Here is a 25464-nt window from a genome sequence, read left to right as displayed (position 1 = left end):
GACATTGACCTGGCCAATTAAACTACTCCCCCTCTCGCTTATTTAACTAAATCTAACAGAAGCTGTTAGAGGTACTGATGTTTATAGCAGTAAGAGGGGCCCCTGAGTGAAATTCTGCTCAAGGCCTCATACAGCCTTGGACCGGCCCTGCTTGATGAGCTAATCCGCTGCACTGCGTAGAGATGCGCAACAAACGGGAGATTGAATTTAATCCTGCTAATGTGGCTTTTCGTGTCTGTTGAGTTTTAATAAGAGTCAAACTATTTTGTGATTCTTATTGTGACTGTGTCATGGGGTGGTTGGTGGTGGTGAGAATGAACGCGGAGAGCCAGGTTAGGATGAAGATGGTGATGAATTTTAATGAAAAAAGCTCACAGTCCAGGATCAGGCAGCACGGCAGCAAATTAGCACACAGCTAATACCGGTAGCAACTGACATAAAGACTGAAACAAGCAGCTGACTGACTGGCTGACTAAGTGGACAAAGCTTTTGATATGGTTTGTTGCATCATGTAACCAGAAAAATAATATTTAAAAATTAATATCATATAAAACCAGCGTGATGCGTGACTAGGAGACGAGCGCGAAAGCTCCTCACCGGGCTGAACCTGCATGATGAGTGGTTAGCGCTGGTTCGTTAACCACTAACTCACTGGCCAACCGGGACTACATAGTTTTTGTTAGGGTGTAAAGCAGTTGGGGGGCTAGTAAAGCATTGCGGGCCACCAGGTTTATAACACACTGGGGGAAACCCTGTTGTTGATATTCCGCTAATGTTGGGGGGAAAAAAATAAATTATGGTGTTTCCTTTAAATAAGAAACATAATTACATTCACACAATTTTGTTCATGGGATAAGTCACTAAAAAACATGCTGTGCCATCACCCTCCTACCACTTCCTGTTGACTTCTTTGTATTTTCTGCCAGTGGCAACATCCGGCTGTTGATCACATGACTTCTGTGATACGAAAGAAAGGTTTCCATTGCAGTTTTGTGAAATACACTCATTTTAATACAGATGAAAAACCTCTTCTCTCTAGCAGCAAAAACCTTCTATCGAAAAACGTATTTTTTTTTTAATTGCTATTTTTCCATTATGCAAATTTATTTTTGGAATTCCAATTCCCACAATTATATGGTCAGTGAAAACACAGCTATTGTGTTTTAGATGAAGATTATGCTAGCTATCATTCACTCCAGCCTGTGAGCTTTACTTTTACAGCTTGCTATGATTTTTTTTCCATCTGTACCCTTGCTTTTGCGTAACAGTGAAGTTTTCATCTCTGTAAACTAAATGTTTCTGTCCTGGAAGCTCCATGAAATGAACTAGAGGAATAAATATCAAGGTGGATATTTGGCTCAAGTCCTCTGCTATCTTTTGTGTTTGTGCCACCTGCATTCATCCAATACCTGTTTATAGGACTGCCTTGTTTTTTTCTCTAATTCACCTCATGTCTTTTCTTTTGGACTTCATATTGTGTGGATCCTGCTCTTTATATCCAGTACAGAAGATATTTGTATACACATTTTGAAAATTTTGCTGGTTGATGGAAAAACATAGTGACATACACATCATTTGCAGACTCTTCCTGAGCTGATCCAAATGAGTGAGTCACTTCATTTAGTAACACTTTGTTTTGTTTGATTTAAGCCACATGAAGCTCACAGGCAGAAAGCAGAACATTACTTGGCAGTCTTCTCCAAATTTTCCCGGCATGAAAAACATCTCTGTGACAGAGTGGAGCTGGAAAACAACTCTGGTGGTTTTCATGGTCACAGTCTGTCTCAACTGGACCACAATCTCTCGTGTAGAATTACTTGGCATTTGCCAACTTTAATTGGTTGAAAGTGCTCTGCTGTGTGTATTAAGTGTTCAGGATCTAAATCCATGTGTGGTTGTCTGATCTGAAGGGCAAAGTAATCTTTCTGGTGATTAGCATAGACCCTCGGTAGTGATGACAGCAGAGGCTAAGTTCAGTATAAGATGTTGCATGAACTTAGACATTGAGCTTTGCATGAACATAATAGTCAGAGCTCTGTCCTCTGTGCAGTATGACAACTCCAGAAACAAGGGTTTCTGTGCTGCTCAGACAGAAACCTGTTAGCCCTTGGAGTGCTGTAGTGGCACAGAGAATAAGCACAACCCACGTATGGAGGCCTTAGTCCTCGATGCGGCTGTCGCAGGTTCGATTTAAAGCCTGGCGACCTTTGCCGCATGTCTTCCCCCTTCTTTCATTACCCACTTTCCTGTCACTTCATTATCAAATAAAGGCCACTAGAGCCAATGAAACCTTAAAGAAAAAAAGAAAAAAAACTGTCAGCCTTACGTGGGGTGGGTACTTCAGTCTGTGCCTGAGCCCATGACATCACACGTCTGTGTTTTGACCAGATAGGAGGACAAAGGCGCCACTATCATCCCAATAAAACCAGGGCCAGCACACATTCACTCATTCAGACATACATCGAGGACCTGAAAAAATGATCAGATGTGTGTATGAGCCTGCATGGAAGTGCTGATGTGATTATTTCTTTGGGCTGGTCCTAAGATATGCTTCACTGAGGCCAGCATTGAAAACTATTGGATTCAGTGTTCCAGCAACTTATAAAAGGGATTTCTGTGCTCATTAGTGAAAACATATTGGTTCTGCTGATTGATTTTTCTCTCCAGATCCTTGCCCAGATGTTGGATGGGTAGATGTATAGATGGATCAATGGAAGAGAAATGCATCCAATATGCAAATTCCTCTCTCTGGTATAAAAGCAAGATTTGCATCACTTTCTTAGAAAACATGTTTCTAATTTGGTTTCATAACATATGCCATAACTAATAATAAAGTCTGTATTGACATGTTGTTTACATCTGGAAATTTTGCCTATGTGCAAAACACTGGAGCGCAAAAAGACACTTGTTTTACTTGCGATCCATAGCTGTGTAGAACAATTACGGAACATTAACAAAATTAAACCTGGAGATGTAGGTATTATTATTTTACTGCAGCGCACCACAGCAAAGGGAAAATAACGCATACAACCATTGAAGAACAATTCAGAACCACAAATAATCTTTTTTTTTTTTCAATTTGACTCACAGACCAGTTTTTATATATATATATATATATATATATATATATATATATATATATATATATATATATATATATATATATACATACCCCAAAGATGGCAGTAAGACAATCTGAAGGTATCTGCTGTTTGTAAGCAGATTGATAGAGACAAAATATGTCAGACCAAAAAGTTGTTAAATAATGGCAGTACCAGAACTGATGTCCAAGGGTAGCCTTAGGGTGTCCACATCTGTCAGATTTGAGAATATTTTACTTTACCGTGCTTTAGAATAGTGCAGGCGATGTACCAGTTTAAACTGGATTAGTTGTAATCTAGCGTTAATGGAGCAGTTTTTAATTCCCATCAGCACGCGATCCCAAAGTGCAGTAGAAATTGTAACTCTCAGATCTTTGGACCAAGCGTCTCTGATATGAATGGATGATGTAGTTGCAGAAAAAAAACATTCACAAACTGTGAGACAAAATGTCTGGAAGTGGGAGGTTTAATAAGGACATAATAAAAAATATGCTGCACTGAACGCTGATTTGAACTTGAACTAAGTTGGTTTGCAAAGCTCCTAGCCTGCAAATCGCGAAAGAAATGATTTGGGGTCAGATTAAATTTAGACTGTAGCTGAGGGTATGATAAAAACTGTTTATTAATAAAAAGGTCCTTGAGAGAGGAGAGGCCCCTGCTCAACCAGAGCTCGAAGGCAGGATCCAAAAGAACCGGCTTAAAGCAGGGGTTATGACACAAAGGGGCATAAATGGACAGATCTGGTAGTTTTAAGACCCTTTTTATTTGTGTCAAAATCTTAACTGAGTTCCTAAGTATGAAGTCAGTGACGAGCCTCTTAAGAGGAATATCAGTTTAGAAAATAATATTGCAGGCAGAGAAGCAGAAGTTTGTAGCAACAAGTTATGGGATTCAATCTGAGGCCAGCCAGGAAAAGGGGCAAAAAGGATCCCTGCCACAGCGCTGCCCGACGTCCAGAATGTCCAGCCCTTGCATTGCAGGCCCAGTAATAATACCGAAAGACCCTAAGACCAAAGCCACCCTCCTCTCTAGCCTTCTGCAAATGTGCCTTAGAGATTCGGGAAGGTTTGTATGCCCAAAAGAATGGCATAATAATTGAATCCAATGTTTTGAAAAACAGGAAGGAATAAAAATTTGAGTATTTTGAAAGAGATAAATAAACTTAGGAAGTACAACCATTTTGACAATATTAATGCGACCGGTTAATGAGAGTGGAAGTAACCGCCAGCTGTCAATCCATTTTTTTTTTTTAGCTTAGAGAGTAAATCTAAATAATTTAATTGAACAAGTAGCTTAGAGTTTACAGGACTATTGATACCAAGATACTACATCATCTGCATATAAACCTATGACATGCTCTGATGATCCACATGTGATACCTGAGATACGTTGATTAGACCTAATGGCAACAGCCAGAGGTTGCCAAGCAAAAACCTTGTCTCTCATGCTTTTTGCTTGCCTCCCAAGCAAAAACCAGGGAGACAAGCAGCAGCCCTGCCTCGTGCCACGTTTCAGTAGAAAGGGAGGTGATCTATCCCTATTGGTCAACACCTGAGACCTGGGATGAGCGTAAAGCATTTTTGTCCATGAAGTTAAGTGACAGTCTTGTGTTGGAGAAAGAGAATCTTTCTGGAATGAATCCAGATTGATCTGGATGTACCAGAGCACTGATGTGGGAAGACAATCGATTAGCTAAAACCTTAGTAATAATTTTCTGATCAGAGTTAAGCAGGCTCAAGGGGAGATATGATGCCACATTAGTAGGATCTCTATCCTTTTTAAGTAAGAGACAAATATTGGCATCATATAGGGACTGAGGAAAATGCCCTTGCTCAATGGAAGACTTGACCATACGCAGAATAAGTGGCAACACCATATCGATATGGGAAACTCAATTCCCAAGCCGTCAGGGCCGCAGGCCTTTCCACTAGGAAAAGAGCGAATTGCTGCCTTTATCTCCTCCAGAGTTACATCACCATCTAGTTCCAGCCTGACAGCATCTGTAAGAGTTGGAATGTCCAATGGTTGAATAAAGTACGTGATATCCTCTGTAAATGGAGTTGTATTAGATGCATAAATTGTATTGTAGTATTGAAAGAACGTTTTATTTATTAGCTTATGATCTGTCTAAAGCTGACCTGATGGAGAAACAGTCTTATTGATGGCCCACAATATGGACACCCTTATGCCTCAACATGGTGTTTGTTATGGGCAATCCATGACAAGTCCAACAGCAGAACACCACTCAAGTTCAGTTTGGTGAGGGCGTTCCTCCCAAACATGCCCCTCCAGGTCTCACTCATTGCCTGAAAACTGAACAATATTGACAGTTTAGTATGGGGTCTGTGATTGGTACTTGCATAAAACCAGGTTGCCAAAGCCCCCAGAAATAACTGTGAAAAACATGAAAAGTGTAAATTTTCTTGGTCAACTAAATTAATAAGTAGAAAATGATGATTTATCTTTTTTCTCCTGTTTTTCATTTTTGGTCACAGTTGAACTTTCAGATTGTCAAAGATACTCTGATTAAATACACACAGCAATTTTGATCCTGTTAGTTTCTGAGGCCTTCAAGATCAGCTGAAATTACAAAACATACAGATGCCTTTTACGTCTACCAGACTTTCTGCTGTGCCACGACAGTTGTTTTGTGTATTTTGGATTTTTCTCTGTATTTCTGTCATTTTGCTTAGTCGTTGGCTGCACTCCACCTTAAACAAGCAGCATTCTCTCCAGTTTGAATTCAAAGGGGTCCCGATGTTCGTCCTAGCAGGCTAGGTCTTAACACACCACACATGGCAGGAATATCTCATGAAATTATCTTTAGAGCCATCACAAAAATCTAGACAATTTTAACATGTTTGGAAAGAGAAGATCAGCTGTAAATTGGCATAATTATCTTGTCGTGTGAGCCAGGTATAAGTGAAATAAGGACTTCTACTCACAACATTTCCCCCATGTTTAATATAATCAAAATGTGAATAAATCAGTCCATCAAAGTCAGCTTTGAATTGCCTTGTTGCTGAAAATGTGCTATATAAATAAAATGACCTTACCTTTTCCAGTGTTCAATTGTTCCATCTACAGTTCTTAAGGGTTCATTGTTCATTGTAATAGTGAAAATACATGACTAACCCTAAGATTATTTTTGCAGGTCTGAAAATGAATATAAAGACTGAAAACTAGCTGGTGTGTAAAATGAGGAAACATTTCCAGAGCATAAATATAACTACAATGTAAAAACTGGGGGATCCAAATCCTATGATAAATTTTATGACCTCAGACCACCAGCATGCAGGGGGAACTATGTTCCTCTGTGGAAGCTGTGTGATGGTTTTATGGATTTCTGTAGTTAGTTGTCCCATTTGTCCATGTCCATCTCCTAGACAAGGAGTTACATAAGTGGAGTGCATTGCACTCAGGAGACTCTGGCCTACAGCAGAAACATGTTGAGGTCATGTACAATAACAGGCAGACTGTCTGAGTCTTAACCATGGGGTCCAACCGACTCCTCACCTGTATCACCTTGTATCATTTGCCTCAGTCCTTACACACACAAGGGTTAATAGACAGAAAATGAGATTATATTCCACTGAGCATATGCTAAATGAGGAAACCAACTCTCCAGCCAGTTTTATAGAGATTACTTTTGATTTTTCTCTTTGTTGAAGACAACTGAAAAAGTACTAAACCATGACATTTTATTTCATTCAGATCCTCTTAAAATCTGAATGAAGCATGTCAGTTGTTGTTTAATCATAAAATGTGGAGAAGGTCAAGGAGTATGAATTATTTTGCCAAACACAGTATGTTAGAAATCTGGTTCTGTGAGGACTTGTTTGAGCTGTTCAGAGATGTTTTCTTTTCATAACTTCTTTGAAGTCTGGACAGCATGTTGGCTGTTTCTACTGTTCACATGGTAAATCCCAGCAGGAAGAAGGCCAGGTCAAAACCTCCAGCAACTAATGACCTATTACTTTACTCATCATAAGATGTTAAATTCAGCTGCTGTGTTTAAGACGTTTGGGAAATGGGCTCAGTCTGAGACCACTTCCTGTACAAGGCTGTGCCAGGGCTGCTCCTCTGGTACTTCATAGCTTCCAATCTCCGTGGGAATGCAGCTTACGTGTAAAACTACCAGCTCACTGGAACACTGAGTATTGGTCTGGGCAGGCATAATATTGAACTTCTAAATCCAGGTTGGCTCACAGGTTTCAGAGTCATTCTACCCTAACATGACAGACAGCTCTGTGTATAATGGGATTGCCTGAAATTGTTTCACTGGGAGTGGAACTTCTCCTCAGCCCACCGTTGGGTCTAGCCAATGGCTGAACCAGTCAGTGTTAACTACAAAGCACTGTTGTGCCGTTTCTGTGTGTTTCAGATGGCTTGACGTGAGTGTAGCCAACCTGACGTGCACCAAGTACTGGGTGGTGTACCTGCAGGTAATCCAGGAGGCAGTGTGGCCGGGAGGCGCGCTGCCAGCCGCCCCGCCACCTCATCGCAGCCAGCAGCAGAAAGACAGCAGCAAGCAGCAAGCCTTAGATGGTCTGATGAAACTTCTGCCAGGTATATAGAACCTGAGATCATCCAACATGCCATCACATATTAGCCTTCCTACAGGAACTCTAAAAAAATTGTGAACTAGCCTGTAATCCAACAGAGGGCCAGTCATTGTGCAAATGTATGATAACCTTGAGTAAAGTTACCATGCTTTCACAATATCTACACATGTATGCACGTTAATGGAATATTTTTTATTAGACCCCTTTTTTTTAAATGACGGAAAAATTTGAAGCCCATCTGTCATTTTGATAGATTACAATTCACACTCCTGACTACTTGGTGCAGATGTGCAGACATTTTCAACTTTACATGCAGAGCACACTGTGAAGGTAACTAACATCAATCAATAGAAAAAAATCCTTCTGAATATCATATCTGACATGGACACTGAACTAAAGTATCTTGCTGACTGGGAGCTGACAGTGGGTGGAGAAGTTATGGACAGAACGCTTTCAATCAAAACGTTGGCTGACATGGCATTTAACAAGCCTTCATACATTACAATAACAGAAAAAATACAGAGAATGTTCTGCTGTGTTAAGCAAGGTATTGTTTAAATAGATGAATAGACAGTTTATCTTTCTAAGGAAAAACAGACAGTAAGGTGCAGATGTCACTTAGACTCTACCAAGCACAGCGCGCTGCACAACTAAATGCACACACCTTGAGATAGGATCCTTTAAATCCCAGGTGATTTTCACCTGACTCATCCTGTGGTTCCAACAAACAACAAAATGGAGCTGGAAGATGTCAGGAGCTACAAACAGGAGAAGTAAGAAAGTTTACTCTAATGGCGGCCTAAAAACACAAACAGTAAAGTCTCAATTAAAATAATGTCAGGTTTAATTCAACCTTAGGCCTCCACTTAAAGTGAATCAATTGCGTTGGATGGGGCTCTGACAGAATGTCTATGGGCTCGGTCCAGGTCGGGTTGGATTTTTTTAGGCCTGATCTTAAACTCTAGCATAGATTTCTCCTCCAGATGCAGACCAGGAGGAAGTTGTGAGGTTGTGTTCACACCCCAGCAGATGAAGCACTCATAATATATGTATATCCATTTAATTTCAGGTTTAATAGTCATTGGGGCCACAGTAGTCAGTGATTTTTGTCACTGACTCAATCTGCTTGATTGATGTGTGAGGGGTTCTGAATTCTCTGTTCAACCTGTTGACTATTAATGAAACCTCATAAAAATCAAATGTAACTAAATAGTCCATGTCAGTATCATTTAAAAATTGACTGGTAAAAATAGAATATGATTAAATTTTTTTGACACCGTCAGTCAAAATGACAGACAACAAAACAGTCTACCGCGACCTCTGCTGGAGCGTTGCTTTGATTCTTCCATGCATGTTTGAGGAATCCTTGAGTCTCCCATGGCAAATTTCATGTTTGATATATTTAGGAATTTTACAACAACTAAACTTATACTATTGTGGAAACACTTTAAACTTGACCTATCTGCTTTGACTTACTTAGGAAAAGGGTCTCTGTTTTCACAGAAAGAGGATGTGAAAGTAGATAATTATATGAGATGTTTTTCTTTCTGGATGAGTCGTGGCTGAAACTGGTGCAGACTGGTTCTGTGGGCGGGTTTGAGAACTGTATTGCTTAAAAGCATATTTTCACTGTGCAAGCTCGTCCTCAGTCCTGAGAACCTTTATTCTTGAATAAATTAGTAGAATGACAAAATGTGGATTCTGTTGATCCAGTGTCATCACTTCTTAATAGAGAACTTCCAAGACAATACTTACCAGAATGTGCTATAAAATGGCACTATGTGCCTGGAAAACCCAACACTGCCTCATTAATATTACATTTTGAAGTAAAATGCAAAAACAACATGTTTTTCTTCTGCTGCTAAAATAATCTGTAATGATATTACAGTTCTGATAATGTTATCTGTAAAATGTTTATTTTTTATTTTCATTATGTTAATTTGGCTTATGCAAAGAACAATCTGTAATAATTAACACTCTCTGTGCTCGACCTGCCAGTTTAGGTGGAGTTTGGACCTAAACTGGCTCCTGCTTGTGGGTCTGCTGGTTATTTAGTCAGGTGATTTGCTCTGGTACCAACTCTGCAAAGTGCTGGTTGTAGCTCACCAGATAAGTTTTAAACAAATGTAGATTAGTAAAACTAACGTTGTAATTCAAACAGGAGATTGTTTTCACTGTCTTGTAAGTAGCCTTCTTTTCACTGACCAGGAGTGTGCAGCAACAAGTGTGATGGATGGACAGGCAGTGCTTTGTTAGTTTATGAAGGCAGTAAAAACTCCATTAACTCTACCACTTTGTCTGGAATCTCATTTAGAGGACATTCAACTGCTGGAACAGAAAATGCTCAGTTTTGGAAATTTTTAATAATTAGTTTGTCTTGATGTGGGAAACCACCTCATGCCTGGTCATCACAAACTGCATCTTCTTGTCTTTAGATCTGATCTCAGATATGCTGGGTTCTGATAAGTACAGGCTGAGCTGGCAGACTGCTCTGGATTCTTTTCAAGACCCTTACATTAACAGGTAAACATACACAACACACCCTACGCTATGATGGTTTCTGGGTTTCATTTAGCTTTTATATATTATTTTATGCTGTCAGAAGGACTACTATGGATTCTGTAAAAATAATTAAGAAAATCCTCTCTGTTTTGAGTAGAAGCTGAAATGGTCAGATTTTTGTTCATCAGTACAGATGTTTTCTTCATAGTTCAGGTGAAAAATGGTTCCATGAAAACCAAAAAAAAACAAAACAATTTATAAGTATTTTAATCTATGTTATTTTTAATTGCAGAACTCTTCTAAAGAATGTTTGGACAGAGTAAGAAGATGAGTCTTTGTCCTGTCAGGACTTCTGTACCGATAGGTATTAGGAGTGGTAGTGATGTAATCATGTCCAGTGGGAAACAGATGACCTCATTAATTGGACAGTCAAGTATTAGCACTTGCCTATAACCCCAAACTCAATACAGCCACACATTTCAATATATCTTATTGGGATTTTACAACCCCAATTCTAATGAAGTTGGGAGGCTGTGTAAAACAAAATTGGAATACAATGCAAATACAAACAACAAAAAAAACATTTATCCATTTGAAAGCTTGTCTTTGTAATAACTTCAACTGAATACATAATTTACATTGCTCTGTGATGGACTGGTGACCTGTACAGGGTGACCCCATCTCTCACCTGTTGATGCTGGAGATAAGCACCAGCAGCCCTCACAACCCCACCGGGGGGGAGGGAGGGAGGGATGGATGGATGGATGGATGGATGGATGGATGGATGGATGGATGGATGGATGGATGGATGGATGGATGGATGGATGGATGGGTGGATGGATGGATGGATGGATGGATGGATGGATGGATGGATGGAGGGACCATACAGTACACAAGAAGAGAGATTCACTGTATCAGGTTACAGCTCCAAGTGCCAATTTCTGCCTGTAGTCCCTGATCCAGATGATAAAACCTTTTAAAAGAGAAAATAGGTTGAAAAGGATTTATAAATCATGGTATTCTGTTTCTATTCATGTCTTATATGTCTCTACTTCATTGGAATTGTGGTTATATGTAATAGATCATGGGTCTTCCACCCCATGCCTCCAGGGTTAAACGAGAGGACCCAGCAAGAAGAAGTGAGAGCAGGAGAGGGTTAAACACTGAGGGTGATGCTGGAACAAAAGACCTGAGCTGATCAGCTAACAGGTTGTAGCTAATAAAGGGAACTAAGAACATGAATGTAAGAGTAACAAAGAATAAATAGAAATGAAATAAACATAAACTAGAATCACTAAGAACTGAAGTAAGGTAAAACAGAAATTAGGCTGATGTAATCTAATAATAATAACAATAATATTTATTATTATTATTATTTTATAATAATAATAATAATAATAACAACAACAATAATATTTATTATTATTATTATTTTATTTTATAATAATAATAATAATAATAATAATAATAATAATAAAAACTAGACTCAATAAATCCAAAACCCAAAACTACCCAGAACCTGACTGAAACATAGTTTAATTTTTGTGTTAATCCAATAAAAACCTGACAAACTTGTCTTGTAGAGATGCACCAATATGAAAATTTAAACACGGCAATTTGAAAAAGTACGTTTTTGATAAGAAGTCTATAGTTTGGATGAGGTGGTTTTTCGGTCGAATCAAAATGCATGTATTTCGCAAAACTGCAATGAAAACACTTTTTTTGTGCAAACAATGAGGATGACAGGAAGTTGTTGGTCATTCCATCATGTTGAATTCATAGCTCTTCTGTAAAATTAACTACAATTTTCCCAAAACGCTGCATATGTAGCCTCTCCATTTAAGGGGCTTGTTGCTCCAACGCCTGAATAAGACACTGACAGGTTGCTAATGGCTGAATGATCATGTTACTGTTTACATCTGCGCTGCTTTTTACTGACTCATTTCATGAACAAGCTTATTTGTGTGATTTTTATTTAATTTATTTTTTTTATTTAATAGAACCACTACAATTGTGAAATTATGTTTTTTAGACCTTAGCAGAATATTGAACCAAATTTGATCACATTTGTAATGGAAACAGTTCCTGAAAATAGGACGGTGATGAGTTGTGTTTTGTTTCTGCAGACACCTGGTCTACTGTGTATTTGACCTTCTGTTGGACTTCCTGGTTCCTGAATTACCAGAGGAAGATTTCCAGAGAAGCCTCCTGCAGACTCTAGCTAAGAACCCAGAAAAGATGCTGGCTTGAGAAGAGAACTCAAATGCAGCTCGATAATTTTTCTTTCCTTCAGCCTAACTGATCTGGTGGTGAAAAGCGAGGGGAATGTTCCTGTTCCAATAATGTCGGGTCATTAGTGTGACAGTTGTTGTTTCTGATCATGTTTACCTTCTTCTGTGCACATTTTAAACTCCTTGGATCACTTTGGTGACATGCTAAGGTAACATAGTTACATTAGTTACTGAAGTTATTTAACAGGGTTACATGCATGTTGAAATTCAATCTGCTGTTGATTGTAAACCACAGCCGGTTTGTGTTTGATCCCAGAGACCAGCGTATCTTTTGTTCTGATCCGAACATGTGGTACAACCTCATCCCATCTCCAAATCTGGCCTCTTCCTGCCTGCGTAATTTGCCAACTTTAACTAAACTGTCTTCAGATGCTTGATCACCACCCTTATCATGGTGGAAGGCTCACATCTGGACGACAGCACTCTGGGTTACTTATTTAACACAATTGGATATGAACTGAAACACAACGCTGTAGTAGTAGATTCACAGTTCTACAATGATGAGTTTGTCATTGTTTTGTCAGGTGAAAAGATACCTGTGATACTACGCAACATTTCCATCTGTTGAGTCGTGCTGGCTGTATTGGTCCAGATCAACGGCCTTTGCAACATGTTTAACTGCCGTCTTTTCTTTTTTAAAGAAAGCTGGATGTACGGTACATGGTCTGTGAGATTCTGATAAAGTCTGTGAACCCTTTGGTTTACCAGCATGTGGTGTTAATGTCTACAGTATATACATAAAATAGAACAAGAAAAATGGAAAAAGATTCCTAGCATTGCTGAAGCAGGCTCTGCGTTGCTAAATATTTGGGTTACTGTGGACAGGGCCCACAGTAAGATTGACAGCAGTCAATGCTGCAGACTGCTGTAACATTGTTCAACTGAAAAACTGAATGGCCCCTTATTAAAGATATGTGCATGGTGTATATCTGCTACTTTATAGTTGCATGGACAGAAACATTTTCAATTTTTCAGTAATTTTAAATGGCTGCAATCAGCAGTCTATACAAACTGACTACAATATGTCGTCTTTCTACTACAGGTGATGGAAGATGTTTCAGAAAAAACTTCAGAAGATCCAATCTGTTCCCTTAAGGATCTTGTTGCAACCTTATTAATACAGTTGAATGTTTTGCACTTTGAAATGATTGCCTTAGCAGTTGATGGCATTTATGGGTGACAAAGTACAGAAAGTTTTTTCTCCAAATAATATAATTATGTTTGTTACAACACACATTATTACTATTATGATGTGTGTCGAGGTGGAACTTCAGTGAGTCAGCAGCTCGTTTTCTTCCTTCAAAGCGTCATGAGCTAATGATGGATGTTACAGATCTAATATCATTCTGGTGTTCTGCACTCATTAAGTTGTCTTCATTTTGCCTTTAATTCAATTTTTTCTTTATAATTATTATTATTCAGTGTTTTCATGAACCTGTTTATTTGATGCAGTATTTAAACTAAGCTAGTCTTGACTTCCGTCCATAAGATGTGATAATGCTAACATATAAACTCTTTCTGACAATTTAGTTTAGATTTATCTTCTTTGTTAGCTTGACAATAAATAAATACATACAAAATTCACTAACTTGTTTTTAGGTAAAAAGCCAAAAAAAAAAAAAGGTTCTAAGCAACCAGTGCCTGACACTTGTGGATTTCTCTTTTGGGATCTTTATTTTATATAAATCTAGATTACTTTTAACTAATAAGCTAACAGCAGAGTAGGACCAAGAAGAAAGCCAATTTCTACTGTCCTAAACCAATTCTAGTGTAAAACATTTACTCTGCATTGTTGTAGCATCCATTTCACGGTCCATGTTTTGCATTTTAAAGTCATTATGGATTGTGTTTTCTTTTTTTCTACTAAACAATGAACTCTGAGGTTATTAGTGGTTTAATGCAAGTCTGACAGTGGTTAAGATGTTTTTAAACTGCATTGCATGAACTGCTACAACATTGTCACAGTTTTAGGATCGTAGAAATCTGCTTTGGTTTAGATCTAGCATGGTTAGCTGTTAGACCTTAGGAGGATTCTCTGCTTCAAGTGAGATGTTGACTCCGTGCAACCTCTCAACAAAACCCCACTTTATAAAAATATCTCTGCGCTGTGTTAGGCAGTTGTATGTGAGGGTAGGGTCAGTTTTATCCTGTTACCAGATGAGAGCTTACAGGATGTATGTGAATTTATTTGGCAACCATATTTTATGAAGATTTGTTTAAAATTGGATAAAAATTAAAATGAAATAAAAGAATGCATCTTTTAATTCCGATTTCCTATAATACATTAATAAACAGTGAACTACCAATACATGGCCAGTGAAAATTGTATTTGCTGTATAGCATAATGTACATATTGCAGACTGTCACTCATTTGGTCAGGGCCGTGCAGAGACCTTTGGAAGGCCAAGGGCTCAAAGTTAGAAAGGGCACATTGAACAAGATCTTAAAACATCATACATCGTAACAACAACCCATATTAGGGTAAAATCTAATATTTAATCGGATCATACTGTATCATTGTCATCATGCGGGAGCAATGCAAAGCAAATGTAGTCTGTTTTCCCCAATAGGTATAATTTTCTGCTGCTGACAGAGCTGGAGGGCTGTGTTGATCTGATACTGTAGTTTTTAAACAGACCATTTACAAAATAAACCTTAATCATATCTGACTGTTTAACATCCATAGGATGCAGACACTAAAAAAGCTCAGAGGGATTAAATGTACATAATTTTTTGATATCACCTCTGCAAGATCCAGATTTGTAAGGTTGACAATTAAATTATTGTCTTTAGATTTTGCCATTCAGCAGAATCTTGAGAAACATCCATGTATTTAAGTTTAGTCAATTACTGTAACAGTGTCTTCATAGGTCAGCCTAAAAAATCTTAAAGGTCTAGGGCCCTAGAAATGCTTGTAACACAAACCATTTATCTAAATCTTTACCGTTTGTTTATTGAGTATGACAATGCTATTCAATCTTATTTAATGGCTTCAGCAGAGATAAAAAAATAAATTGCACATTTAGAATTTAATTAGGAAGTTTACTTTGTAAAAGTGCAAAGAATCTTCTTGATAGTTTGATTATGTTACCATGACTACAATCTGATGCTATCTGTAATCTTTGTGTTTGAGCTGGGTTTGTTCAGAAATACATCACATGATTTTAAGCTCAGCCAATTACCCTGGCCCCCTTTCCGCAGACTTCACTAAATCAATATTTAAACAGTGATGTTGACTTTCTTAGTAGGAAGAACAGAGGCTATTTTGTTTGTTCAGGCTTTATGGGGTGAATTTTATCCAATTTGTCAGCAGCAGTGTGAACCGCCTGGTTGTCACGTTATGTTAAGGTGCAGCAGAAAGCGAACAGTCAGCAGGTGGTACTGGGGCTTTGAGGTGTGTGGTGGTACCGTTTCCTCATATCAGGATATCTGGTTCTGATCCACAGCGGTGGGGCCCACTCTGGCTGCATCTAGTCCAGCACGGGCCGCCTGCTAAAGGTAAAGTCAGAAGTTTTCTCTGGAGCCGAAGCATTTCTGTGTTTGAAGGAGAGACGGGTTTTTCCCACTATTTCCCTCCGGCAGCCCCCCACCCCATTCTGCACGTGCCTGCATTTGGTGTAAGGCACTAGGTTTGTAGACATTCAATGCATTTCTTAATATCTTTCTTAAAGCCAGTAACAGGAGCAGTTGCTTGCCAAATTAAATTTATAATGTTCCACATAAAAATAGTAATAGTTTCTTTTTTTTTGAGGAGGGGGGAGGGGTTCAGATTCACAACATCATAAATCTAGTTTTTCCTCGAATCCTGGGAACACTCACACCTTAGTTAGACCTATAAAGTTCATTATTTGCCATTTAACTTTACAAGAGATCAGTAAAGTGCAGTTTGCTTGTACAGTCAGGGGATTCTGTAATGTTATAACTGATCATGAGAAACTAAACAGCTATAGAGACGCTACAGGTCTGCTGTCCTGCTGACTCCTGACATGTTGGCCACTTCTTTGGATTCCATTTCTTGTGTTTCTCTGCACTACAATTAGTGGATGTGTAAATATTTTCTGGTGTCTGCATAATAAAGTTACCAAAGCATGAGGTCTTAAATCTTGAGCTTTTGTTTGCATGTGTTATTGTCCTGGCTCGTGGAGCGCATGGGGAACGTTTTACAAGGTTTTAATAGATCTGACTTTCAGGCAGGTTGTCACTATCTGATGTGTTTCAGAAATGTGCCCAGTCTCTTTAAGGTCAAATATGATGTCTGCATTATGATTTTTTACTTCTTTGTGTACATGAAAAAGCTGATGTCATCCATCAGTTTTATCTTAATTTGGTACAATTTGCAGATTTGGGGTTTTGAATTGAAACATCAACAAAAGTGTGTGTGAATGCTGATCTCAAAGCAGAAGAGAAGCAGAATCTTTCCCTTGAGCCTCCAGTCCTGGAATACGACACAAGAGATTGGAGGAGGTTGGAGGCCAAATATGCATTGTTGAGAAATCCTCTTAAGTCCGAGATTGATATCAAAACTCAGGATAAGTATAGGACTAGAACACGGGAATGAAGACGTGTAGCTAAACATGGACATGGTTTGAAACCCCTACTGCAATCTCCTTACCACTAAGACAAAATCTTATTGAACATATTCTCAATACAACTACAATTTGGCAGATTCCCCATTATGATTTAACTTTTAGAGTACATGCTGTGTAAATCATGCTAAATGTTTTTTTTCCATACCTTCTAATCAACAGATATCTATCAGGAGATTTACTTCCAGACATTATGACTACAGTCAGAAGATGATCCACTGTAGCAAACATTTCTTCAGTTTAAACAATACTTTATTCGGTAACACTTTATTTGAAGGGGGCTGAATAAGACTGACATGACACTTTCATAAACATGACATAACATGTCATAAACATGAATAAGCCTTCATGAATATTTATGACTGTTGTCATAAAGCGTCATTTGGTAAATTATGACACTTTTAATACAAAGTTGACATTATTCAAAATGTCTTTGTTATGACAACTTGACATTAACCAGGAAATCATTACTGTTTAAACTTTACCTTTAATAACATAAAGTTACCTATTTTTTTAAAATGTAATCAGTAATACTTTTATAACAAATTTATATCAGTAATGATTTCTTGGTTAATGTCAAGTTGTCATAACAAAGACATTTTGAATAATGTCAACTTTGTATTAAAAGTGTCATAATTTACCGAATGACGCTTTATGACAACAGTCATAAATATTCATGAAGGCTTATTGATGTTCATGACATGTTATGTCATGTTTATGACAGTCTTATTCACCCCCCTTCAAATAAAGTGTTACCCTTTATTCATATCCAGAGGAATATAAATCTTGTTGTAATTCACACAAGTATAGATGGTGATGCTGTGGGCAGGAAGGAAGTTCAGTAGCAGTCAGTTTTGCAACCAATCTGAAGAGACCTCAGACTGAAGACTTACAGTATGAGAACTGTCATCACATGCTAACCAGGCAGCAGAGGTCATTTTCCACAGCAACAAGTCCTTGATGGCATCATCAGTTGTAGCAGTTCTGCTAATCCACCTCATCTGCTTTTGCTGCACTAAGCAAAACAGTCATTTGTCTGGCCAGACTCTCTGTCTGGCCATCTGCGTACAAAGCCATTTGAGTTGGAGTTGGAGTTGTCATTATCCGTTTAAGAGAAGGTTTAAAATTTTGCCTTCTCTCTGTGGATCTATAAAGCACTTTTAACTCCCCTGGTATTTGTGGTCAGAGTTCAGGCGTTATTTAAGCTTTTGAGATGCTAATCAGCTGCATCCTGGCTGTAAAAAAAATAAAATAAAAAAAAGCAAAAACAAAAATCCTTCCCCAACTGCAGAGGACCAAAAACCTGATGAAATAAACAAGTTAATGATCTTTTTTTTTGTGAATTATCTTGCTATTTTCTTGCTTGAATCAACAGTAACGCAAGGTTTGTGTGATGTAATCGAAGTCAGCCGACCAGGCAGCTGCAGGTTTGGATTCAAAACTGGCTGCTGTTTTGAATTTTTCATACTTTCTTCCATCTCATCAAAAAGCTCGTTTTCAAAGAAGTGGTCCAGTCGTTCCAGGCTGGAAAACCTGATGACAGGTGCTAGAAGTTGGTCACTTCATGCAACACAGATGTGAAGCAGTTCTCAGAAATGGTGATTATGCAACCAATTATTCCTTTGGTGACTCACAGGAATGCTGAATATGTAAGCAAAGTTTCAGTGTAAACAAGAAAAAAAACTGACAGTGATGTTCTGAACAGCCTATTATTCACTTTTCCTCAATTTCTGTAGAGTGAGAACAGATTTGATTGAATTTGGCTTCATGTTTACCTTCAGAATAGGCTGCACATTATTCCCGCTGCATTTAAAAGCTACTACAAGCTTTTATTTCTCCATTATATAATTTTCACTTGAGGTCATAATTTCAATGACTGCTCATGTTTTGAAAACAACTCCATAAGAAACCTCTTCATATTTATGGAGACTGTTGGGACATGTACTGCAATGTGAGCTGTCACTAATTGAAATGACCTTACCAAGCTGAATTTCACTAACTTCTGTCATCTGTTCCAGATTACAGGTTAGGAGATTGGTGTAGATTTCAGGACATGGTACAGAAACAGCCAGCAGCCAGTAGTCAGGGTAACCCTTTATCTGACAGGTTGGCCGGTATCAGTATTACTGATTAAACTTTAGCTTTAATAACTTAAAGCTACATAATTTTTAAAGTGTAATCAGTAATACTTTTATAACAAATTTATGTCAGATCATGATTTCTGGGTTAATGTCAAGTTGTCATAATAAAGACATTTTCAATAATGTCAACTTTGTATTAAAAGTGTCATGATTTACTGAATGACAGTCTCCAGCTGAATATATGAATATAATAATATTCATGAAGACTTATTCATGTTCATAACAGGTGTTATGTCAGTCTTATTTACAACCTGTCAAATAAAGTTTTACCATAGTTGGCTTGGTGAGCCTCAGTTCTTGGAAAGTCAGAACTGAGAGCAGGAAGTGAACCACAGGCAGTTATAGGGGATGGTTTTCGTAGTCAAAGGGCAGCACAGGTTTAAAAATGATTTAATAATGGCATACTAATTAATAGTGACCAAAATGTGAAAACATGAAGGTTTGATTAAAACTAGAACCAGTCAGATTAGAATGAATACGGCTTTATTTGTTCTCAGTATAACTTGAACATCAGATGAATCATAATTAAATGTATTGACAAGTTAAAAACAACAGATTGTTAATGCACTTCAACTCTGTAAGAACACCAGACACATTTTTTTAAATTAGAAATGTTTCATCAGCATATTGGGCTCATGTGATTCCTGCTCCAGAAAGGTGAAGGTGTCTGGACATCCTGAAGGTAAACACTGACTGGCAGGAAGACGGACACTGATGAGACATCCTACAACTCAGAGGCTGCAGGAAGAACCACGATGGTCTGCAGCGGCAGTTTACCAACATCTGAAAACACATTGGAATATATTATGAATGTGCGGCGCCAACACGCAGTTCTGACACTATTAAGTTATTTGCAATACCCGGGCGAAAATTAGTGTATATTCGGCACTGTATTACAAGTTTCATAGTAGTTTAATACATCAATCATCGTTAGCTCACCTGCACCGTCTGAGCCACCTGCTTTCCTCCATCAGCAAGGCGGAGGTCAGCTGTCCATCCACATCACAGCATTCCTCCCACTGTGGTTTTTATCCATGGCTGAAGCCTCAGAAAAATCACAATCAGGCTACAAAACAATAACTCTCTTATTCTTTTGTCTCAGAAAAACTACTACTGTTAACGAAGCACAGCACATGGCACCTGGAGGCGGGGCGCTACATCCCCCCCACCGCCAGGAGGCGGCACCCCGCTACAGAGCCGAGTCGGCCGGTGGAAATGCGGTCACTCCGAAATAGAGCCGAGCCGCAAAGTTTTTACCAGCATTTCACTGAGAAGAAGCTCAGCAGATCTGTAGTTCAACAAGGTGTTTGCTAATTGCTGCTAGATAGTCTGAAGGAGCTGAGTGGGGAAGTCATAGGAAAGGGCTCCTCTGTGAAGCTGCAGCTCAGAGGAGGAGCTTTGTGAGATCATCTGGTCACCTTGAATGTTTGCCAAGGAGATTAAAATATCTCATTAAACAAAGACATAAACACAGTCTTTGATAGCATTTTAACATGATATTAAGCTAAAAATATTGATCTTATATAATGTCCACCAGATTACATGAGCTTTGTTTTCTGTTATGTATCCATTGTGCCTCCATCTCATCTTTTGTAGTTTATTATGTAATCCAGTTCCCATTACATGCTTTTTAATTAAATTGATTTTATTGCCACATTTAAAAATATAATTCTGTAATGTTAATCAGTGAAAATAATTTGCATTAAATTCAAATTTTAAATTGAAGAGGAAATACCCTTACAGTGCCTCTGTTTCTCATCGACACAACTTGGAATGTTTTTTTTTTTCACTGTCTGAGGCAGGAATACTTCAGAAGGTGATTATTAATAAGCTTTTAATGGAGAGATAATCTGATACATCTGTTCTAGTTAGACTTTGCAGAGATAGAGATTTCGGTCAGAGAAGAAACAATTTCATTTTATTTTTATTTCATTACAGCAGTACAAATTAATCAAAGATACCACAATTCATGGCAGTGTAAATGTGTAGGAATGATCTCAATAGCCTGGAGGACTGGGCTGATAAGTGTACTGAGCTGTGAAAAAAGTTTTTTATGGTTATTTTCAGTTTTTGCTTGTTTGCTCATACTCAACAGTTTCAAATCCTTAAACTAATTTTGAAATCAGACAACAAATCTGCTTTAGGCCCAGCCAACAGAAATTTGTGTTTTTACAGCTTTCTTGCTTCAGTTTTTATGATTTGAAATTATGATTTCAAACCACCATTTGGCCAAATTAATTCATAGCCAAAACTAGACTCATTTTGTGGCACCACAGTGGACACTGCAGGAAGTTCCAGCACTGGACCTCAGATGATGCCAAAAAGACGGTTCTGGAATAAAAGATACGTTCTACATTGGATCATTGTAAGTTAAGCATCCTCCCAGAGCAACTTTGCCAGTGGCCATTCAGGCTTATTCACCACAATGAAGCTCCATGCAGCAAATGAAACCTTTTGATTTTTGTGCCTCAGAGATGTAGACAGTTGAAGGAGTAGTAGTTATCCAATGGAGAATTCATTATTGATGCTGGCATGCCACTGATGAATGCTCAGTTGATGACAAAATGATGTAACACTCAGTCAAATTTGCATTTGCAAAAATTAATTCCACCTTTTGTTGGTATATATTAATATTAAAGAGGCTGCAGCAACATGACTGATGCCCTTTGGCAAAGTCTGTATTGTTCAATACATGAAAACCAAATAAGCCATATCATTATTATACCTGCTTCACACACACACACACACACACGCACACGCACACACACACACACACACACACACATGTTTGTGTTGCTATCTTTGTGGGGACTTTCCATTGACTTCCATTAATTTCTACAGCCTAAACCTGACCTTTACCCTTTTCCTAACCCTATCCATCACATACCTAACCCTAACCAACCAAAACACAATTCATACCTTAGCCCTAAATCTGACCCCTGACCCAAAAACAGGGTTTCCCCTCGTGGGGACCAGGTTCTGGTCCCCACAACATAGTATATGTCAGGAAAATCGTCCCCACAAGGTATTACAAACAAACGCACACGCACACACACCCCCCCCCCCCCCCCCCCCACACACACACACACATTAGCATAGCACGAGTAGGCTTCATGAAAGCCACATGTTTTCTCTTTGATAAGTTATGCAATCTACTTTCAGCAGTCTCCCTCCACACATAAACACACACACATACACAGATACTTGTACATAAATTCTGCAGTGTGGTTTAATAATTTTCTGCAGTCTCTGGAAAATTTCTGATGAGACAGCACACTCTATGTCTAACCCCTGTTTTCTTTCTTACATAATGAAACATACACACACCTCTGAGGACACATGTTTATACTGAATGCCCTTAAAAGGATAAAGTCTGAGATCACCAGAAAGTATTCCAATCTGAAACTTGCTTTTCAAACTCATGCCAAGAAAGAAGAGTTTAAATCTTCTACGAGTTTTGTTCTGCAGTCTTATTAAGATTTTAAGATCTTATTAAAAATAGAAAAACTTTTTTTTTTTATCTTAGAAACAGCCCCAAAGTGTCTGAACCATCTGTTGAAGCACACAAAACCTGACAAGGACCACTTTTATTTTACACCAAAGATGGTTCTTTAATGTATTTGTTCCCAACTGTGAAACATCCGGTCAGGACACCCCTAACCATCGCCACTTTGGTGGCTTTTATTTCTACAGGTCCTCCGCTAAACTTGTTTTGAACAGTGCAGCTGATGACTGCCGTGTCCCTTTCCAATCCACAGATGTATTGATTCTCAGTGATCTCTCCTAGTCAGGCTTCCCTACTGCTCTGCAGCCACGGTTCTACAGCAGCCTATGGTGGCTCCGAGGGAACACAACTGCATCTTAATTAAGTTTCTTTCACAACCAAGCAAAATAATCAGCACCTTCAACTCACTTTTCTGCTGTTATAACACAAGCAACTGTATACTGAGCTGCAAACCAACATGGGTACTCAAGAGATGAGGACTGATGCAGTTTGAATGCTGTGGATATAGAATGTTATATTCATCTGCAGTCTGGAAAGTGACTCCACTTTTTCTAACCTCAAAACATCAGCTGGATTACCTTGTCTGTAAAGGAAAGTGTGATGCTGATCCAAAGCCTCTAGATGGCACCATAAGCATAGCAGTGAATCAGCGTTCTTCTTTCCACTCACCTCATGGAGGCGGTGAGAGGTAATCTTCTAGGAATCCCACTGCAGCTGTAATGAGGGGAATATGGAGAGAAAGGATGAGGCATGTTTGTTATCTCACAAGTATTCCCACCCAAATAGGTTTCAAACACTCTTGTTTTAAAAGGTTTTTTTGGCTCTAGTGGCCTTTTTTTGATAGTTAATTGACAGGAAAGTGGGTAATGAGAGAAGGGGAAGACATGTGGCAAAGGTCGCCAAGAATCGAATCTGCGACGGCTGCATTGAGGACTAAGGCCTCCATATGTGGGTTGTGCTTAACTCCTGCCCACCACAACACACCCAGTTTTAATCACTCTTGATGGATTTTACTGGGATGCTGTGTGGTAGATCAGTACTCATCAACACACACATTGTTTTTGGATTACTTTAAAATATCCATCCATCCATTTTCATCCGCTTCATCTGGGGTTGGGTTGCAGGGGCAGCAGCTTCAGAAGGGAGGCCCAGACTTCCCTCTCCCCAGTCACTTCTTCCAGCTCCACCAGGGGAACCCCAAGGTGTTCCCAGGCCAGTTGAGAGACATAGTCCCTCCAGCGTGTCCTGGGTCTTCCCTGGGGCCTCCCGCATTAGACGTGCCTGGAACACCTCGAGGTATCCTGACCAGATGCCCGAGCCTCAACTGGCTCCTCTCAACATGACCATAGATGAGGGTGGGAACGTAGATTGAATGGTAAATCGAGAGCTTTGCGTTTTGACTCAGCTCTCTCTTCACCACGAAGGACCGGTACAGCACCCGCTTCAAGGCAGACGCTGTGCCAATCCGTCTGTAGATCTCCTGCTCCCTTCTTCCCTCATTCGTGAACAAGATCCCGAGTTCTGGCTCTGAAGCTGGCTCTTTAAAAAATCAAAATCAAAGATTTGTAGTCACAGACTACCAACTGTGACTGCTCCAGTCACAGTTGGTAGTCTCCTGGGCATTAAAAACTAAATTTATGTTTGTTCTTCAAAGTAGCACAAGCTCATTTAGACTGGGCAGAAATCATTTAATCTAAAATATTCTCCTGCAGCTCTGGTTGTATGCTCCAGGCTGATTTCCTGTGTTTAGTTTGATTCATCTTCATTGACTCTCTCTCTCTCTCTCTCTCTCTCTCTCTCTCTCTCTATATATATATATATATATATATATATAAATCCTCCTGACTACCAGTAGTTCATTTTTGTCCTCTGTAGAGGACATTTCTAAACTTGAATATCTCCCACCCACTGCATACTACTGAATTAACTCCTGTTGCCATCTACAGAGGACATTTAGGGCTTTTCAATGATACCACATGTGAAGGGGTGGGACTTTGTACCTTCCTTTTCCTCATTCAGAAAAGTGGCGTCCATCACAACAACCACATTTTATGGAAAGAGAAAAAGTAAGTGCATAAAACTTTTTATTGTGCCATTTTTTTTTATTTTGTTGGCATATTCTAAATAAGTCTCTTAGCAGCATATTAAAACATTCTATGAAGTATTTTGACTGTATTTTATCGTAGTATTTAAAAGTTGAAAAATTGTACTCTGTAGTGGACATTTATAGTTATTTCCTCTATTTTGTTCTGTTTTTTTTTTCAAATGACAAGAAAGGGAGTCGTTCTCAGATGCAGAGAGAATTTTACTGTTAATTATTGATGGAGACTCAGATATTGAGTTGTCTGATGAAGAAGGGGAGGATGCAGTGTTTCAGGCAGAAGCAGAGGAAGTTGATTCAGAGAGTTCCAAGGATGAAATTCAGGCAGGGCAAGCAGATGCAGAGTCAGATGAAGAAAGACAGTTCACATCTCAGTCCAGTAGGCGTCCTCTGTGGAGCCAGAATACAAAGTACACCTTGAGTTTGTATTCTAAAAATCTTATTTTTTCTCTAAAAATTGATACTCATTTTAAATTTTTTTTCCTTTATTGTTTTTTAAAGATTCCAGTTCCAACACAGTGATTCTCCCATCATTCAGAGCAATGATGCCATGACATGCCAAAACTGGACCCCAATGGATTATTTTAAGCAGTATATTGATGACTCTGTGTTTGAAGTGATGGCCCTATACACAAATCAGCGTGAAGTCCTTGTGTCTGGAGTAACATTAAA

At 38.7% G+C, this 25464-nt stretch overlaps 1 protein-coding gene across 2 annotated transcripts in view; it reads left to right on the top strand.

Moving 5' to 3' along the window:
* LOC106908904 (sorting nexin-19) overlaps window positions 1-16566 on the top strand; it is a 54289-nt gene extending 37723 nt beyond the window's left edge. For both annotated transcript variants that reach the window (XM_014975164.2, XM_088011483.1), the window contains exons 12-14: window positions 7486-7670; window positions 10102-10189; window positions 12295-16566. In XM_014975164.2, coding sequence (XP_014830650.2) covers window positions 7486-7670; window positions 10102-10189; window positions 12295-12418 — 397 coding nt within the window. In that variant the 3' untranslated portion in view covers window positions 12419-16566. The remainder of the gene's footprint in view (window positions 1-7485; window positions 7671-10101; window positions 10190-12294) is intronic.
* Window positions 16567-25464: the final 8898 nt, after the last annotated feature.

The sequence above is a fragment of the Poecilia mexicana genome, unplaced genomic scaffold (genome assembly GCF_051168715.1).
Source record: "Poecilia mexicana isolate PSO_F unplaced genomic scaffold, ASM5116871v1 scaffold_13, whole genome shotgun sequence".
NCBI classification, from domain to species: Eukaryota; Metazoa; Chordata; class Actinopteri; order Cyprinodontiformes; family Poeciliidae; genus Poecilia; species Poecilia mexicana.
The sequence above is the reverse complement of the archived record's forward strand: the minus strand, read 5'-3'. Positions and strand labels throughout refer to the sequence as shown.